General features: G+C 41.7%; 1 protein-coding gene across 5 annotated transcripts in view; it reads right to left on the reverse strand.

The window, feature by feature from the left end:
* BTBD9 (BTB domain containing 9) overlaps positions 1 to 20731 on the reverse strand; it is a 414901-nt gene that overhangs the window by 78567 nt on the left and 315603 nt on the right. For all 5 annotated transcript variants that reach the window (XR_009542943.1, XM_060162769.1, XM_060162768.1 and 2 more), the window contains one exon: positions 2303 to 2410. Coding sequence is in view for 4 of the 5 variants with exons in the window: in XM_060162769.1 (XP_060018752.1) it covers positions 2303 to 2410 (108 nt within the window). In the remaining variant the exon portion in view is untranslated. The remainder of the gene's footprint in view (positions 1 to 2302; positions 2411 to 20731) is intronic.

Genomic DNA, 20731 nt, shown 5'->3' on the forward strand with positions numbered 1-20731 from the left:
GAAATAAGAGAATCACTTCATTTCCCAGTTTCATCATCCACCTTGGTTTAGCAATGCTTTGGGTTCTAGGAGGGAATGTGGTACCAGAGAAAGAGCCCTTCATTTCTCTTTTATAAAATGAGGACAATATCCCACACAAGGTGTTTTGTATTCAGGACAGAATAAGATAAAATACATGCAGGTAAAGGAATACTAGTTACTAAATAATTGTTAGTTTTCTTCTGGTATGGTAGAGATGGCTACAAGATCTGCGATCCACTGAGAAGTGGCTGCCCAGCCGGGAGCTGACTACGTTTCCTAGTCCTACTAGCATCTAGTGTGGCAACTGACTAGTTCTCCCCAGTGGAATGCAAGTGGAAGTGATGTTTACTATACCCAGGCCAAGGCTGTTCAGATCCAGGTTTACCTTCTCTCTGCTCTTTCCCCATCTATCAGTTAGATGCAAATGATGCTGATGAGGCCCTAGATGATGGCAGAACCACAAGAAGGAAGACACCTGGGTTCCTCAATCATCTGTGAAGAGCCACTTGACAACCAGGAATACTTATGATTGAGAAGTACACTACTGTGTTAAGCCACTGACATACTGAAGCCACTATTTGTTACAGCAGCATATGTTACCCTAACCAATACAAACATGCTATAAAATTACTATAATAATAATGGTGAGGATGTCAGACATTGCATCAAACAAGCCATCATTAATGCTATTATGAAATCTTGAAAGGATGTTCAACATCATTAGCCATCAGGAAAATGCAAATCAAAACCACTATGAGATGCTACTTCACTCCCACTAGGATGGCTATGAACAAAAAGATAGACAATAACAAGTACTGGCAAGAATGTGGATAAATTGAAACCTTGTTACACTGCTGGTAGGAATGCAAAATGGTACAGCTGTTGTGGACAAGTTTGGCAGTTCCTCAAAAACTTAAACATAGAGTTACTATAAGACCCAACAATTCCACTCATAGGTATATATACAAGAGAACTGAAAACATACGTTCCCACAAAAACTTGTACAGGAACGTTCATAGCAGCAATACTCATAATAGCCAAAAAGTAGAAACAATTCAAATGTTCATCAGCTGATAAATGGATAAACAAAATGTGCTATATATATTCCTATATTATGGAATACTACTCAGTCATAAGAAGGAAGTGAAGTACTGATACATGCTATAACATGAATGAACCCTGAAAACATTACACTAAGTGAAAGGAGGCTGGAGCGAAAGATCATATACTATATGATTCCATTTATATAAAACGTCCAGAATACTTAAATCCACAGTGACAGAAAGCAGATTACTGGGTGCCGGGGCTGTGGGCTCTGGAGGGAAGTGGGGAGACTGCTAATGGGCAGGAGGGTTCTTTTTGGGGTGGTGAAAATGTTCTGGAACAGTAGCTAGTCATGACGATGGCACAACTCTGAACATACTAAAACCCACTAAATTGTACAGTTTAAAAGGGTGAATTCTATGGTATGGGAATCATATCTCAATTAAAATAAAAAAAAAGAAATCTCAGCTATTTGCTTTATCTTGCCTCCCACCAGCATCTGGCTCTACACAAAAAGGCACTGAGCTCTTTTCAGGCAATGACTGGGAAAAGGTATGAGGGAAGCTTCTAGGATGCTGCAGATGTGCTAATTTCAATCTGAGTGGTGGTTATATTCATTCTTAGCATGATTCTAAGCTGGTCAGAACTCAGAATCCTTCTGCCTGGCTTCACCCATAACCAGGTAAGGTCAAACAGAGCCCCAATGCCATATGCATGAAACGTTTCTGTTTCCCACAGGAGACCTAAGATACAAACTTTCCTTAGTTTAGGTAACAGTGTAACTAACATGGAGATGAAATAAATATTTAAAGGTAACCCTGAGAATGATATGAGGGTGGGGAATAGGTGAGAGTCTCAGAATACTACTAAAGTGTGTATTGCATCAGCAAAAATCACTAAGGAAGAAAAAAGTCCCGAAGGGGTAGTATGGGATGTGGGGCAAGGACCTGAGAGAGGATTGCATGTGAAAAGTGTCTTTGTTTTCCCTGCCTAGATACATGCCATTTTTAAAAATTAAGTTAAAACCACAAAATAAGAAATGCTTCTTTGGTCATATAAAGTAAATTCTCATCCAAGTACTTAATAGTCAAAACTGAAGTAAAGGATCATTAGAATGTTTTAACCTCCAAAGAAGAATATAATTTGGTGACCCCATGAATCTTCATTGGAACCTTCTGAATCCAGTGGAAAGATTGTCTTTTTAAAGTGGCATAAATTCCTGAAGGATGTAACTTACTTGCAGGTGACTTTAGTTCTGTCAGCTACCATGGTCCACTGCTGCTGGTTGGTGGAAACCTCGACGTAGTAGCTATAGCTCCGATCGTCACAGTCCCACAGTAATAACCTGAACAGGAGGAAAACATAAGAATGCTGTGAATGCTCCACCTGGCTCTTTCCTTAGGCTGTGTGCGTGAGGGGATCTATGTCTACTCTAGCCTTCCAGCCTGTCTTCTTTGCCCACACACTTCCAGGACTAAAGAAAGAACGTGAATCCCCAACGAAAGCATGCTGGGAGAAGGTGGAGTCAGCCTGCAGTGAGAGGCTTGTTTCTTTAAAAATTTATTTCACAAGTCACCCAACCCCAGGCGGCCTCTGTCCCCCAAGTGGCAAAGATCTTCTGATTGGCTTATCAGGGAGATGTCACCAAATCCTCCTTCCTGATTCTTCCAGCTCTCATCTCTTGGGCTGGGCTGAACAAAGGTAACACCCTTGAGACCACTGTTCATGGGGAAATCTGTGCTTTCTAATTGGTATTCTAAGTGGTAGTTACTAGTATGCCCCAATGACCTTAAACATGTTTCAGGTTCCTTCTCATTCTGACCAAACTTTCTGCATAGCTCTCGTAAGACTGCCTGACTGGGAGATACAGGCAAACATATATTCGTCAGTAAAACTTCTTATTTCTTAGAAATTGATTATATTGGTCCTGTTCTTCTTATCCCCCTTTTCAGCTCAGATAAGAACCAAAGTATTGACTACGTGATTTTATTTACTTGAAGCTCAAAAGAGACAAGATTTATCTATGGTGACAGGAATCAGAATGGTAGTTACCTCTGGGGGAGGGAATGATTGGGAAAGGGTGAGGGAACCGTCTAGGATGCTGGAAATGGGCTAATTTTGATCTAGTGGAAGTTACATGGGTATATACATGTGTAAATATTCATCAAGCTATTCACAAAAGGTTTGTGCACTGTATGTGTGTCATTCCTGAATTTTAAAAATAGAATAAAAAAAGAATCTAAATATTATAATATGGGAGCAGACCACAGTCCAGCCTTTTGCTTCTGACAGTGCCACTGTGGTGAGAGATCATTGTTTTCTATAATTTCAGCCTCAAAAGTCCTTCCCATACAAGATATCTATCTTATTGCTTTACAGTTGGGCATGCACATTTGTTTCCTCCACCAGCTAGAACAGAGTGAGCTCCCTGAAGACAGTGTCTATGTCTTATTGGTTTTTCCACACGCAGGACTTGGCACAGACTCTCACACAGAGCCTACACTCAATGAATATTTGCTGAGCGAATATCAGTAGATCATTTGTAACAATAACAACAATGATCATTATTATTATAATGGCCAACGTTTCTGTAATGCTTACCATGTACCAGGCCCTATGCTAAATGCTCTACGTAACTTATTAAATCTTTCCAAAAGTCCTCTTAGCAAGCATTATTATTCTCATCAAATTATATATGGTGAAAGTGAGGCTTAAAGCTGTTAAGTAGTTTATCTAAACTCAGTGAGGGTTCCAACCTGGTGTCCTGACCAAAGCCTCTTTCTGTACTCTGCTGTCAAATGTTTCCTTTACTCCCAGGTTATGTATCTGGGTCATAGTTTACAACCTATAACCCATCACTCTACAAAAGTAGTTTGTATTATTTCTCCTTAATCCTGCAATTACAATCAATGACAGTCCTTTGCACAAGTTCAGTTTAGTGTCACCTCTAAAGCTATTACTAAGGATTAGAAATGCCACTGTGTTCTGCTTTCCCCTTAGTTCCTGATTTTCAATTGTAATTTTGTTTGCTATCAATGATAGTACACACTACTTAATAGGTTAGAATTTATCTTTTAAGTAGAGAAAACTGTTAAAAGGTTTTGGAAAGCATAAACAGATGTGTAATACTGTACATGCTACTGATTCTCTTGAACTCACCTAAGTATTTAATCTCTCAAAGTACTCTGAATCAATCAGACAGGAATCCACCCTATTGTTTTTAGTGTCCAATAATTCTACTTTTAGATTATACCAGTGTGCGTGATAAGAAAGTGAATCATTTCCCTCATTAGTCATTTCCTCAAATATTACTCTAGTCTCTCAGCACTTTTATGCAGTTAGCTTATATTAATTTATACTTAGTAACTTTTAAAAATGTAATTTTTGCTTCTATGTTTGGCTCTCAGAATGAATATAAACCTTTTAGAAAGATCGTTGATCTCTCTGTTTTTAAAAAATTCTACTCCAAACGTGGGCTCTGTTTATAGCATATGTTCCATATATGTTCTGGGCTGAAATCATTCATAACTCTGCCAGAGTAGATTAAAACCAGGAAAAAAAACTTCAAAATAATTAACCATTCTCTTTATTGAACAGCCCTGGTAACAGGCTTTTTGGGAGGTGACGTTGAAGCTGTTTCCCAATGGAATTTTGGATTATTTATGGAGAGCCAGGTTTATCATAATCCATATCATTCTGGATAATCATGAGTTAGTGCTTCTACCAGTGTATCCAAATGAAAATAATCAGTCCCTTTTGGGATAAAATCTAACCAGATCTTCAAATATTTCATGGAAAAATATTTTTCATGGAAAAATACTTTTCATGGAAAAATGTTTCATGGAAAAAGTTACAGTAACTTATTCTATAAAGTCCTCCAATTTCTTTCAAGGTAAAATGAAAATCACTTGTAATTCCAGTAATTTTGTAAACACATACACATGGTGCAAATTGCTTCTTTGCTTAATGACCTATTATGAATATCTTTTTTTTGCATCATCAAATATTCTTCCTCATCATATGTACTGGTTTCATAGAATTTCACTGTGTGGATGTCCCATAATTTACTTAGTCTCTTACTGTTGGACATTTACGTAGTTGATAATATTGCACTGTTATGAAACCTCTGTTATGAGCATTCTTAAGCTAAATCTATGGTTATTGCCTTTGAAAGTCGCTAGAAGCGGAACTCCTGGAGCAGGGCTTATGAGGCCTTGATATGTACTATAGAACAGCTGCACACCTGTCCCCTCACCTGCAACGACAGTCTGCACCAATTTATACTCACATTACCAGCAGTGTATAAAAACGCCTGTTCTGTGCATCATCACCAATATTGTATATTACCTTTAAAAATGCTGCCAATTTGATAGATGAAATATCTCTCATTATTTTAATTTGTCGTTTACTTATCATTGAACTTGAACGTTTTACCCATTTTCTACTTATATTTATCCTTTTGTTAATGACTTACAAGATGCCCTTTATATTTAAAGGATATTAATCCACTGCCTATCACAGTTTGCATGCTGAAGATACTAATTTTTATTAGCCTACTCTATCAATCTTTACCTCAATAATTTCTCCTGGCCTAAATTCTTTTTTCTGAACAGCAGCCAAGTGCACATACCAGTTGAGACATCTCCTCTTTATTCCTCTATTAAGAGTCCTTGGGGGCTGGAAATGCAGGGTCACGGTGACTCTTGAGTGGAAAAGGGACACTGATGGATCTCAGGTTGTCAAGCAAGGGCTCAGACTCACCTACACATAGGAGTTTTTAAGAGATTCTTTTCTTTAAATTGAATGAAAGATTCTTCAAATTCTATAGTGCTCTACAATTTTCAAAAATTTCACACACATGATTTCATATAATCCCATAACAGCCATTTTTAAATCCTCTACCCCTATATTGCCCCTCACCCTCCCCTTCCCCCCCCCCACTGGTAGCCACTAGTTTGTTCTCTATATGAAAGGGGTTCTAATTTATGTGCTAGGGTGCATATTTGCTTGGAATGTAGGCTTAGCCGGGAATGAAAACCCCTCTGTTGATTCAACTGAAAAAAAAGCAAGCACAGCTTAAGGACACTAAAGGAAAAATTGGCTCAATCTCTTTTTTGCCCATGGAGAGAAATTTTGTTCTAATAAGGCACAACTGTAAAGCCCACCAATTCCCTTCACTTCTTTCCCTGCCAGCAAAGTCTGTTCCCCTATCTTTGCACCTGCAACAACATAGCAATATTTCCGATTTGTAATCTGCCAGAAAAGGTCTGCCCGGTGAGCTGGCCCAGGACAGACACACTCCCTCTGACGTTAATTGAGAGTAGCTCCTTAAACATACCCGACATCCGCCCACCCACACATCAGAAGCCATTTTCAAAGGGGCTGAATAAAGGAAGCTGCAAGCCAAGATCTATTGATGCAGCTCAAATCTGTGTTTAGCTGTGGCCACAAACCCCTCCACCTAATGAGCACTGCATGAAATGCCTGGTGATATGAAATACCGTCTCCTCCATCTTCCTTATTCTCATTGTGGAATTTCCCTGAAAAGCAGTGAAGAGCTGGGCTTTTTTAAATTGATTAGCAGATGTGATTTTGCTTACATCTTCCATAAGTGCTCTGGCTGGCTGCATACCATTGATTACTGGGGTTCAGTTTACAGCAACTAATTGCTCTCCTTGCTGGTGTTTTGATACAAAATTCAATAGCGAATATGTTTTCAAAACTCTTGTCTTTGTGACTTGAGTCAGAAGTGACTTGAGGCAAACCCAGTGGACTGAGTTTTCCCTTTTTTAAAATAATTGCTCTCTCATCAGTCTGTGAAGAAAGTTTCCAAATTATAGCATTCTAATTGGAAAGTCTGCATTATGCATGCGATGACAAACTATGTTGTGCTGAATGGCATTTTTTTCATACTTTTCTTAAGGGATTAATTCTGTGCCAGATTGTGAACAATGGCTGAGGTTTAACACTTGAGATCAACAGCTTCTCCACTGAATTGGTGTCTTTTAGATCAGCAGCAAGTGTCTGTTTTGCCTGCTTCTAACTGTCCATTGTTCGTGGGAGACTCCACTGGAAGGCCAGGGGTCAAGGCTGCTGCTCTTGCTGAGTTTTCCCATTTGGGTGAAAACAGACAACTAAGAGAAGATCAACTGCCAAGATATTAGTCATAAAATAATAATTTATCATAAAATCCATTTCCAATCTCTCAAAGTCAAAGCTACTTCTGACCTCAAAAATTTGCACAGACTATTCTTTGTTAAAAATCTTCAGAAATTAAGTTCTTCAGAAATAATTGTCTTCCATTCAACAATTCAACAAATATTTATTGAGCACTGACTAAGTGACATTAGGCAAGTCGCTCTTCTAGTTCCAACATTTTGTAATTTTCTGCAACAGCCTATGCAGTACAGGGGTTTGGGGTTTTTTGGGGTATATCTGTCCTTTACATAGTAACTCCTCTTTATTTCTCTCTCTCTCTCTCTATTTATTGGCCGTGCCGTGCAGCATGCATGGGATCTTAGTTCCTGAACCTGTGCCCCCTGCAGTGGAAGCACAGAGTCTTAACCAATGGACCGCCAGGGAAGTCCCAGTAACTCCTCTCTTTGAGAACTACTTCTGGCCCAACCTTGAGGTTATATGTAGGGGGTTCCTGAGCTCTGTGGACCCAGTTGCATTACAGGAAGACATATGACCCCTGGTGGGCCAATCAGATTTCATATCAAAAATTTAGAATTATGTAAGATTTTAGCATAATTGGCTCTGTTCACTTAAAATGATGATAAAAATGTAGACATTCTGGAGTGACCCTCTTTCATCAGAAGCTCAAAGAAGTAAAGAAAGTCATCTGCGGTGAGAAGCAAGAAGACAGATGGTATGGCCCAGGGAGGGCTGTCTGGGTCCCTCGCAGGATTCCAACATCTGATTTTAGTCCCTATGGGAGCCACCAGAGTTCTTGCCCTAGTGTTCCATGAGAAATTTCCCAATCACTTTAATAAACTCACCATTTAGGACTTAAGCCATCTTTACTTGGTTTCTGCAGCTTGGAAACAAAAGGGCCTAAGATAAGTTCCTAGCAGAGTGCACGAAAAGAGCAGACATTCCGATGATGAGGATGACAATGATGACGGGATGGCTACGAGACCAGAGAGACTATGCAGTGAAGAACAGGGGTGGTGAGGAGGCTCACTCTGGACAGCAACCTTTTCATTCAAACATGAAGGAGATCCCTTGTGGAAGCCAAGAGTGCGAGGACTGCAGTGTGGGGTGAAAAGGCAAAACAGATGTTGGAATAGGCTCTGTGAGGCTGGCCGAGCTGCAGGGAGGGGCTTTCGAAGATGGAGCAATCAGCGTGGGTTGTGACTCTCTTCCGCAGTGGCACCGAGGGAACAGGAGGGAAGAAAGCAGGATCGACAGTGACAAGGAAGAGACAGTGCAGGATCGGGGAAGTGAAGGGTAGTTAAGAGTATTTACCACTTCAGGCTGCTGAGGAGTTAAGTGGGGTCAGAGGGGGCTGACTACCTTTCAGAATAGAGAGGGACGGGAGGTCATGACGCAAAAGAACGGATGTGATGGACATGAAGGTGAGGGAGAAAGGTATGAAGTTCTGGTCACAAGGGAAAATTTCAGTGCTTTCACCTCATTCAGAAGAGTACAGTTCTCACTCTTCTGAATGAGGAGCAGAAAGACAAACATCATGTTAGAGGCTCTGTTTTAATCTCTGCTATTGTGAGGCAGGAGGGAGCCTGTAACAGCTGCCAGAAGTCAGTACAGTTTCAGAGGAACAACTTTACTGGTGAGAAACTGGGATTTTCCCAAAGATGAGAGGGATCCTATTGTCAGCTGTCACAGGGTTCAATTATGTAGCTTCCTCCTCAGGTGGGGAGCAAGGTCAAGCTTGCTGGAGGCCACAGGCCCAAAGTGAGATTCTCAGCGGGAGACTGGAACTGAGAGCCAGCGCTTTAACAACGCGTGTGCAGCGGACCAGGTAGCTGCCCTGCAGATTCCGGACACGGGAACCCCTGAGGAGCAGCCACCACGGGGGCCCTGCCTCTAAGTGGGCCACAACCTCTCAGGGCAAAGGGGACACCAGGAGAAGAAGAAAACACAGACTGCTCGACAGATGGAAGGGGAACTTGGGAAATACGTTAGTCAGAGTCCACGTACTGTCTGACGTTGTTTAATCTCTCATATATCTTAGAGAGTGACTTCTCTAAGAGAGGAAGAAATAATGACACTGGCTAAATAATCTTCTTTTGCAGCCGGCAAGGGAAAAGGTAAGCGCAAGCTCTCGGCTGTCTGGCATATGCAGCTTCTGTGTTTAGTCACTGAAGCCCCAGGATGAGGAAAGGTGAGGTTATGTGTACACGTGGGCTCCACCGCATAGGCTAGTTCACTGAGAAAGGGGGGGATAAAAGGAGGGGCCTTCCTCCCATCAAATCTTATGTTCTGTACAGTATAATTCAGGTGAGTTATCTGAAAGTGGAGAAATGCCAGTGGAGAATATACCTGCAGGATACGGCTACATGGAAAGCTGGATGGGACACAACTTTGAGACAATACAAAACTACCAACTTTTAACAGCTAATTGAGACCATCATTTCGCTCCTTGAAGGGACTAAGTTTTTAATTTCAAGTTTTAGGTGATGACATAAAAGGTAACAGCATACTACCAAACAACATGGCTGCAGCTGCAATATTCAGAAAACACTGAGTGTGGAAAGAATGGTGAAGAGCTAATCATAATCTCACCTCACATTCACACAGACCTCAACGGTTTCAAAATGTTTTTGCATACATTATCGCATTTGGAAAAAAAACAATTTATAATCAGCACATTTCCTGCTTTCAATGCAAATCTATTTTTCTAAGTTACTTGGTTAATTCTTTTACATGAGCTAAACATTGAATAATCTGTAAAAAAGATTGCTTGGGCAATCACTTGGCAAACCCTTTATTAATAAGAAAGTTTTGGCCTAGGCTTAGATTTCATCCTACACAGTCCAATTTGATGAAAATTCTTTCATTTTATGTTTTCAGTGTGGATATATGAGAAAATTTTGTCCAGGCCAAACAGCCCTTGAGAAGAAAAGCAGTTTTCTTTTATTTTCCAAGGTGACTCTTTTCAATACAGCCCCTTCCTTAAGCGGGATGTTGGCATCAAAAATACTGGGAACCATTTCAAACGGTCTCGTTATATTTTAAAAGACCGTTACAGACCTCTTCGGCAGTGGCAGACCTCTTCGGCAGTGGCATGCTAAGTAGGTATGCGGCCTTTACAGATCTCTCCCTGCGTTTAAATTTGGCGTCATCAGTTCCCCTCTCCGCAGCAAGGCTAGCTTCCTTGATCTCAGCAGCTTCCTCATCATGACGTGTATACAGTCAGTGAGCCTGGCCCGATTTGGCTCAACAGTAGGATCGGAAAAGGATGTGTAAGAGGTAGAAATGGAGAGGTCCTGCCCAGACCACAGGGCTTAGCTCCTTAGGGATCAAGTCCAGCTCCATTTCAGCTTCATTTTCTATTAGGGGCTGTTGTGATTTTAAAAGGTCAGAATCAGTTTCTTCCGTTAACAGCTGAAGGCAGTATGCATTTATGTGAGCTTTCCTTTCCCCTGTCCACAATTCTATGATATTATTAGGAGAGTGAGAAGAAGGGACAGGCATGTTAAATAGCTCCAAACTCATTCATCTGTCAGTTGAGCGGTAGGGGTTTTCCTTCTTGGATCTTTACTTACACCTCTGACCCTTGTAGAACAAGTGGCCCCAGTGTGGCAGGGGAGCGAAGTCACCTGGTTCCAGGTTCCCTGCATAACACCACCCAATCCCCACTCCACACCCCCTTCAGCTTGCAGGACCAAGTCCAGTCAGGACCATGCATGGCTCGTCGTCCCCAGCACAGTGCCTTACAGATCATAAGCTCTACTGGATTGAACTGAAGGAGACGTGGGGACAGGACAGGAGACGATGATGGAAAGGAGACGGATTTACTACAGGTAAATCACCCTTCTCACATTATGAGCTAGCAGCACAGCATCTTTTTTTTTTTAATTTTTAAAAAAATTTTATTTATTTATTTTTTGCAGTACGTGGGCCTCTCACCGTTGTGGCCTCTCCCGCCGCGGAGCACAGGCTCCGGACGCGCAGGCTCAGCGGCCATGGCTCACGGGCCCAGCCGCTCCGCGGCATGCGGGATCCTCCCAGACCGGGGCACAAACCCGTGTCCCCTGCATCGGCAGGCGGACTCTCAACCACTGTGCCACCAGGGAAGCCCCAGCACAGCATCTTTTAAGGCTCTATAGCCTGAGTTACATTTCAATCCGAACACACCCCCAGCCAGTCCTCTACCTCCACGCCCTTCTGGAGAGTCTCAGTGAAGAGATAATTTATGAAATGTACCAACTCTGACTACTATTTCTTTTTTTTTTTTTTTTTTTTTTTTTTTGCGGTACACGGGCCTCTCACTGTTGTGGCCTCTCCCGTTGTGGAGCACAGGCTCCGGACGCGCAGGCTCAGCGGCCATGGCTCACGGGCCCAGCCGCTCCGCGACATGTGGGATCTTCCCGGACTGGGGCACGAACCCGCGTCCCCTGCATCGGCAGGCGGACTCTCAACCACTGCGCCACTGGGGAAGCCCCTACTATTTCATTTCTTGAGCTCCTTCTCCTGCCCCTCCTCTGACCACTTGCAAATATGTGCCCACATGCACACAGCCTATGAAGCACCAAGAAGCAGAGCCACAGGGGAATTTAATAAGCTCCACAGTTCCTTTTCAGTCCCTTGGGTCAGGTTTTCATAGGAATCTGTATCTGTGGGAGAACTCACACTTTAGCTACAGGCAGATCTCTGTATTCTCTCAACCTGGTGATAAAGGGAGAGAATGGAAGGGCAAAACAAGGTGGGAAGGCTAGACTCCGAATACTATAGGCAAGAGAACATTCCAGCAGGGATGAACTACAAGGCAAAACTCTTCCTATTCGGTCATGTAATCTCTTTATTTTTGTTCTCACCAAATCTCTTCTCTGGTCTCCCTGAACACTGCCAGTACTATCTTCCCACAACTCTCTCTTTCTTACCAGCCTGACCTTTTCACCTTTTCACCCAAATCAGATCTGGGTTTCAACCTTTGCTCCAGCTTCGAATCATCTTCTTTTCCCCACAGGGCACCCTCTACAAAGTTCTGAGCTCTTTCTGAAAATGATTTTAAAACACTTGCCCATCCAATCTAAACCCCCGTGCTCCTTCCGCAGTACCGCGTGTGCTGGCCCTGGCTCATTCCTCCTTCAGGTCCCCTCTCCACTAAGTGGCTGCTTTCCTCCTGTTGCATTCCCAAGTCTCGTATTTATCCCGTTAGGTCCTGCAAGAAATGCTTTCCTGAGCTCTCCCTCATATTTACCTGGCCTAAATTTCTTCCCTTTAAATCCCTTCTCTAATGAACTTCCCTCACGAAATTCTTCTGTGAAGGCTTTCACATGAAAACGACTACACTCTAAAGCAGAAAAATAAAACTATAATAAGTTGCAAGTGCTATAAAATTTAAACACTTAGAATAAGTAGATTATTCTATTTGAAGTTTGAGGTATCTGACAAATCATAATCCTCCATGTGGTACATGATATACCATTAAAATAAAGACATTAATGAGAATAATATTATAATAATAGCATCTTCTTCACAAATATGTAAAAGTGAGAATCCTAACAATGGTAAGTACTTATAAACAAAAGATAATTAATCAATTTAATAAATAACCGTGTTATAAATCTTTTGAAGAATGGCAAAAAGCAAGAAAAAAAGTGAGATTTTATGTGATTTTTTTATAACGGCTAGAGGGAAAAACAGCTAATTATGTTTTTCAATGGAATTCCTTTGAGCACCGGCCACTCAGAACAGTTTTCTTGATCCAGGTCTTCAAAGCTGGGATCATAAGTTTTAATTCAAATGTTTTCAACTGAACATTAATAACTCTAACTCTTCTAACTGCTACACAGCCGTAATTAAATCAAACTGGTGTGGGTTACAGGACCAAAGCCTAAACGGGCGGTTGCCTTTTTTTTTCTGGAATCACCTATGCTATTTCCCCAGAGTGGGAGGCCCAGGCAAAGGCTGTGAATGGGATGGGGTCGTGGGTTCTCTCACTTCTGCAGAAGATGTGAGGGTGCAGTTTCTGTCTCATAAATACTCACCAGAATTGCAGAATAGCTTCTCCCCCCTGCCTCCCACGTTTGTTTGGTTGAAGGATCGTCAGACAAGAGAAAAACACTCCCTCTTTGGAATGTATTCTGCATGAGCTGCCTTTTTAGAAATAACCCTCCCAGGTGCTGACATGAATATTCACAAGAGTATGCCGGGCACAGGGGCCAGTCTCCATGCCATGTACACCAATCCTTCAAAATGTATTCCAGGCAAGCTACCAGGGTGAACTCCTATACAGGAACTGGGCTTTCAGGTGATGGATATTGGATGGCTGAAAGGAGAAAATCTGAGTGAAGGAGGCAGAGATGAATAAATCACTCATATCCATCTAAGGCCCTGCTGCAGCGAGACTTGCCACTTTGACTCAAGCACAGCATGAGGCTTCATTAGAAGACTGTACTCTGTGAATTAAACTGTTTCTTTTGTTCATCTGGCTTATCCTTCCTCATCAAGAAAAACAAACATTTATCTCCCCTGTGCCCCACAGCCCTATCTGTTGGACCCCTTTTTACTTTCTTCTTGCTTGGCTGATAGGACCTACACAGGCATCCCAAGAACACAGTTCTGGTACAACGCAGGCACCCAATGCAGGCATGCGAGCGTACACGCGTACACACACACACACACACACACACACACACCTCACACCACCCCACTTTACATCACTACCCTGACTCACATTCAGAAAGGTATAGGCAGAAAAGATTAAGAACCTCACAAACCAGGGAAGGAATCATGCCCAAAGTGGTGAGATCGCAGACTTCTCAGGATCCTCCCACTCTGGTACTGAATCCCCAAGATCAACACTGAGATTCATGCTGAGGGGACCTGGCTAAGGCATAAGGGGACTTGGTTAAGGCAGCCGGTCTGAGTCACACATGAAACTGTCATAACTTAACACTCTTCAGACAATCAATGTTTAAGTGTCAGGGGCTGGGAGATATCTCGGGGGGTCATTTCCCAGGAGCTGGTGCTAGAACTGTTCCAGCTGTAAGCACCATTCGTGCCCTAATAGCTTAGGGCATTTAGGAGCTTGGGGGATCCTGGCAAGTCAAAGGAAGAAGGAATATGAGCAAGGAAGAAGAAAATGGTGTAGCTTCAGTGACATTCTAGATCAAGTTATCTCCTCAGCTTATTTGGACCACAAAGGGCTCCACTAACTCTCCTTCAGCCTCTGATGGACACAAGGACATTCCAAGGCAATATGCAGCAGTGCCATCAGATGGGACAAGAGTCCCAACTCTGCTTCTAATTTGCAACCTTATCCTCTCAGATTTATAATCTGTTAAACGGGGTGTGAGGGTAGCGGAAGAGAGGGAAACAGATTCTAACTTGGATGATCTGTGGTTCCTTGTTTCTTTAATTTTTTTTTCTTTTAATTACAAAGTAATACATGATCGATCCTTCGGTACTTCTTATAAAGTATCCATAATAAAAAGGTGTTTACTAAATGCAAAAAACGTAAACCAATATTTTCAAAAATATTCTTTAGTAGCAGAACCCCTTTTACAAACAACGTCTTAGAAGAATATCAATACCCATAACAGATAAAAGCAGAACTGCTCTACTAAGGTCAGCTTTGGGGCTGAAGCCTCATCTGCCAGACTTCCTACTGTGGCAGCCCCCCAGGCTCATGCCCCATAAAACAGAGAAGGAAAAACCACTGGGTCATGGTGTATATCTTGACCCCAAACTAAATGCTGATATTAATGTTCATATCTTTTAATAACAGGCTTATAAATATTATTATTCACATTTTTTGAAACCATGAACGGCAAATGAGTTCCCTAATTCTTCACTTTTGCCTTTATGGACTAGAGTTCTTAGTGAGGAAAGGGGCTGAATAGATAGAGCATTGGTAAACTATGGCCTGTGGCTGCCTCTTCTTGTAAATAAAGTTTTAATGGAACACAGCCATGTTCTCTCACCAGAGTTGAGCAGTGGTGACAGAGACTATAGCATACAAAGCCTAAAGTTACTATCTGTCCCTTTTTGGAAAAAGTTTGCCAGTGCCAGGAATAGACAGAAAACTAAAGCTCTTCTTACTGAACAGTAAAGATTTACGGCACCAAGGTAAGAAATAAAGATATAGTTTAAAGCTGAGCTTAGCCCAGAAATGGCTAAAATCCCTTTATTCTGTTGAAAGTGTTTCAATAGATTTTCATGTAGCAAATTCCACACGGAGTTTTTAGATTCTGCTATAGTCCTAATCCCATCGCTGTTACTGTGACAACTGTACCGATAATTCTTGGCTTGCTTTTCACCCCAAGTTTCTGGTATTTCTGCTAAGAGTAAAAGAAAAGGAAGGAAGGAAGGGAGGGAGAAAAATTCCAATTAAAAATGAAAACCTGAAAACCATTCCCAAACCCTCTCTGTTCCCAGAAGTGATGAAGTGCCTAGGCGCTACATTCTCAAACTGAAGATATTTGCAAGCAGAACAGACACTGACCACCACCCTCCAGAGCTCTACTAAATAGCATGGAGGCAGCAGGGTAGGGTGAAGAAGTTATAGAGACGTTTAAAGTCAATAAGTAATACACACACAAAAGTTATATAGTCAATAAGGCAGTTAATATGACAGCAGTAAAACACTAATATCTCAGTTATATGGGAAGATGACATCACAGACTAAACCACACCAATTAGGTAGACAGGGTTGTTTATTGGTCACCAGGAGAAAATGGATTTGCAAGGCTCTATCCCCTTGCTATCTCTCCAGTGCTGTCTAGTGTGATTATAAAAAGCATCTTACAAGAATACCTGACCAGGACAGTCTATGACCACAAAACAATAAAAACATTTTGCTGCTTAGTGTTTTAACAAAACTACTCATTTGGAATCTTTAATGAAACCAGTTTTAAATGGATGACTCTATTTCCATGTTCTTCCCAAATAGTCCCAGATAATCGCCGTGAATTCTCTACTTTTTCCCTGAGTCTAAAATATACAGCTAAAATCTCACTATAGTGAACACAATCATGACAAAGCAATTTACCTATTCTACTAAGAATGTTATTATCAACAAGATATTATTTATTGGGTCACTGCCAATTCTCAAACAATTCTCTATAGATAATGCTTTATCTATTCCTAATAGGACTATCATGAGCTTCCTAATAAAGACACTATTTGATTATAGATGTTTACTATTATTTTAAACCTTAGAGAAGAAGTGAATACAGAAAGTGAGATATCAAGAAGAAAATTGACAAGGGTTTGCATTAGACATCGGGGGACAATTAAATGATATATGCCTAAGAGGATTAGGAACAAGATCTATTATCTTAGACTGCAACTACTCCTTCCCACAAGGTTCTTGAGGTAAGTACATGCCAAGGAAAGTCCCAGCAAGTGGGAAGCAAAGGGACACTTTACTGCTAGTAGAATTTTTGACCCGAAACCCTAATCAAAAGGCATAAGCACTCCTTTTCCCCAAGTTGGTTATGCCTGAACAGCTTCACCCAAAGCAAGCTAGGAGGCCTGTTCTGTCCCTTTCCACACCCAAAACTTATTCTTGCTTTTTACCACTACAATTTAAGGAAGGATCAACCCAATACACATTTTAGCACCACCAAAACAGAGTGAGTACAGGAGAGATCATGGTCCCCTGATGCCTAGCACTGAGCTATCCCTGGGTTGAGGCAGTAATCTTACCTGGCCACCCTAAAAGATAGAAGAGGAAGTAAGAATGCCCAAGGAGAAGAAAGGATAGGTGTGTTTGTTGTGAGGACAGAAGAGAGGAGAGAGAGAGATGGGGAGAGGTAGGAACAAAGAAGGAGGACAGGGCCTCTTTCTAGGAGAATTAGTCCTGGCCCATCCCACTTAGGGCCTAGTGGAAGACAAAAGACACAAGAAGTGCTTCCACTGAAATGTGGCCCGCTCTTGTTCCTGCAAATTCATGCATCTGATCAGCATCTCCCCCAGAAAGGGACTAAATGCTTTGACCATAACTACCATTTTGGGGAGGAGTGAAATGGGGATCGGGGAAGGCACAAAGAAATGCTGGTAGGAAAAGCAGAAGGTATTTTAATTTTTTCTCCCAAGATCTAGAATTGTGGTATTGCTATAATCACCTTCCCGCTTACTGTACTTCACATTTCAAAAGTTCCAGAAACCAGAAATATTCATTGTAATCCTACAAACACCACATTCCAAGACTTAGGAGGAAGAGACTGGAGGTAGTATGACAGTTATTCCCCAATATCCCCTTAGAAAATCAGAGGTCTTTTAATGTATCTTTTCATGCTAGGGCTGATGGGCATGAGTGTTTTAACTCCAGATCTTAAAAACTGAAAATGTGGGGCTTCCCTGGTGGCGCAGTGGTTGAGAATCTGCCTGCCAATGCAGCGGACACAGGTTCAAGCCCTGGTCTGGGAGGATCCCACATGTCGCAGAGCAACTAGGCCCGTAAGCCACAGCTACCGAGCCTGCGCGTCTGGAGCTTGTGCTCTGCAACAAGAGAGGCCGTGACAGTGAGAGGCCTGCGCACCACGATGAAGAGTGGCCCCCGCTCGCCACAACTAGAGAAAGCCCTCGCACAGAAACAAAGACCCAACACAGCCAAAAATAAATAAATAAATAAATAAAATAATAAAATTAAAAAAACTGAAAATGTTATTTCCAGCAGGACTTTTGACATAATTTAATCTACCATTTCAAAATAACATGGATAGGGCTTCCCTGGTGGCACAGTGGTTGAGAGTCCACCTGCTGATGCAGGGGACACAGGTTCGTGCCCTGGTCCGGGAAGATCCCACATGCCGTGGAGCGGCTGGGCCCGTGAGCCATGGTTGCTGAGCCTGCGCATCCGGAGCCTGTGCTCCGCAACGGGAGAGGCCACAGCAGTGAGAGGCCCACGTACCAAAAAAAAAAAAAAAAAAAAAAATAATAATAATAATAACATGGATACACAGTGAAATTTCTGATATTAGAATTTTATATGTACAGAAAAAAAGTCAAGTCCTTATAACCTGGTTAGGTAAACAGGTATTTTGGTTAATCAAATATGTCTGGTTAACAGACTCCATATGGATTGACAATTTTAACAAAAATTCAGAAATGTTTAAAATAAACTTAACTAGAGTAAAACCACAGCAAACAAAATTTATTCTCCTTTTGATCAGAGGGTACTTGGGATCTTGCCTGCCTCCCAAATTTTATTAGGTACATCCACTATCACTCTGCTGGTAAAGCACGAAGATCAGTCACAGTAAATTAAATGCTAGGTAACAATTTGTAACAGAAACTTAAAGTTTTTTTCCAGGAGGTAAATTTCATGAATAAGAGATCAAAGATATATAATCAGTAATGCTTCTCACTTTGGAGCAGAATTACCCAGTAAGCAGATATAGGCTTTTTATTTACAGAAAATTTTTGAAGCTGAGAATAATATAAAATACAATTATTATATTTACTGTTTTAGATGCGTCCAGAAGCTGTGGGCATTAAAAAAAGTAAATGGAAAAAAAACCTACTGAATTATACATTTTATTTAATTAATTAATTTATTTATTTTGCGATACGCGGGCCTCTCACTGTTGTGGCCTCTCCCGTTGCGGAGCACAGGCTCCGGACGCGCAGGCTCAGCGGCCATGGCTCACGGGCCCAGCCGCTCCGCGGCATGTGGGATCCTCCCGGACCGGGGCACGAACCCGCGTCCCCTACATCGGCAGGCGGACTCTCAACCACTGCACCACCAGGGAAGCCCCTGAATTATACATTTTAAATGGGTAAATTGTACAGTATATGGATTATATCTCAATAAAGTTGTTTTTTAAAAAATAAACCAAACACATGAAATATGGAGATCTATAAAAATTCCAAAGTAGATGTGAAATGTCAAGCAGGAGGTAGTGTCTGTGGCAGAGTTGTTGACTGGATGAGCCAACTCCTTACCATGACCCTCAGCTTCTTTGCCAGACGTGCCAGGACTGACTGCATGACATAGTTCTGCCTGATAACTAAATGGAAGTCGGCTAGGTGGGCCTTCAAATAAAGCTTTGGCTTTTCCTAATAAAAAGAGACAGACTTGACTGGCAGGGCTCTTTACACTTGTACCACTTTGCCCTCCTTCTTCCTGCCTAAATGCAGGTGTGGTAGGTAAAGCTGTAGCAGCTGTCCCGTTCTCTGAGGCAAAAATACAAGTAGAAAAGACCAAGAAAATCAAAGAGCTCACTGAATTGCAGAACCAATCCTAGCAGCCACCCACCTGTAGACTTTTTGTTATGTGAGACCGAGACAAACAAACAAAAGCAAAACAAAACCAAAATAGTTTTAAAAACATTTAAAAAGGCTTTCTTGGGAATTCCCTGGTGGTCCAGTGGCTAGGACTCTGCAGTCCCACTGCCGAGGGCCCAGGTTCAATCTCTGGTTGGGGAACTAAGATCCCACAAGCCACATGGTGCAACCATAAAAAAATAAAAATAAATTAATAAATAGTCTTTCTTAATCAGGTTCTTTGTTATTTGCAGCTAAACGTAAGCTCCTTTGGAGCATATGAGGGCTAGTAATAAAAATGAATTTTTATTCATTTATTTTTAATGTGTCAAGTCTTAGCCATAGAATTTAATGAAAGGTTCTATAATTTATGTCCTTAAGAAATGAGAGTGGGTTGAACCAGAAGCTACAATGCCTTCTCTCATTTTCTTTTTAAGGCCATAAGAGGCTCTGTAGGATTGTGCAACAAACTGGAATCTTTGAAGGAAGAGTTTTAGCACTGGTGGTATCACCACGTTGATGGTGGAGAAAAAGAGAAGGAACTCAAATTATACTGTAGTCTCTTCACATCTTAAATGGAGACAGCGAAGCAGCTAAAACTCCAGAGCAACATGGCAACTAAAAAGACATGGCAACTAAAAGGACCATTAAATTGTATGGAAAATCTAAACAGTCTTGACTGGTGTTTGGTTACAGTAAAAGGATAATGTGGCAAGGGTGGTAATGTCATAATCACTGAGGGACACGGTTTCAGACGTCATAAGTAAAAGGAAGAAAGAGGATCCTTACCATTAGGTCTTAAGGGCACAGGAAAGAAAATACAGGCGGAAGTAAAAGCACACTCTGCATTTATCTATGTAACCAATACTCCTTATACTGAATCTGACACATTGTTGAAAGAGGTAACAAAGCAGAAAAAAAAAATGATTCCTCAGCGGGAGCTAAGGCCCTGAGTGTCCAGGAAAGTTGCCTGAAAGGAGCCCTTGAGGGGTACCAACCAGCCTGTCATCATAATCACTTTTCCTAAGAGAAGGATGCAGAATGGAAGTGGATGGATGGGGAAGAAGCAAGAAGGGGAAGTGGAAGAGTTTTTCTTGTCTCAGTGCTTCTGCTTGTTCTTCACTAAAGATACAAGAATGTTTTGGTCAAGTGCCTCTGTGGTTACCAGGTTACAAAGGGCAAAGTTTAAAGAGAGAGGGAGAGAGGGAGAGGAGGGAGAGACAAGACAGACAGACAGACATCAAGTGCTACCATGATGCAC

The sequence above is a fragment of the Lagenorhynchus albirostris genome, chromosome 10 (assembly GCF_949774975.1).
Source record: "Lagenorhynchus albirostris chromosome 10, mLagAlb1.1, whole genome shotgun sequence".
Taxonomy (NCBI): domain Eukaryota; kingdom Metazoa; phylum Chordata; class Mammalia; order Artiodactyla; family Delphinidae; genus Lagenorhynchus; species Lagenorhynchus albirostris.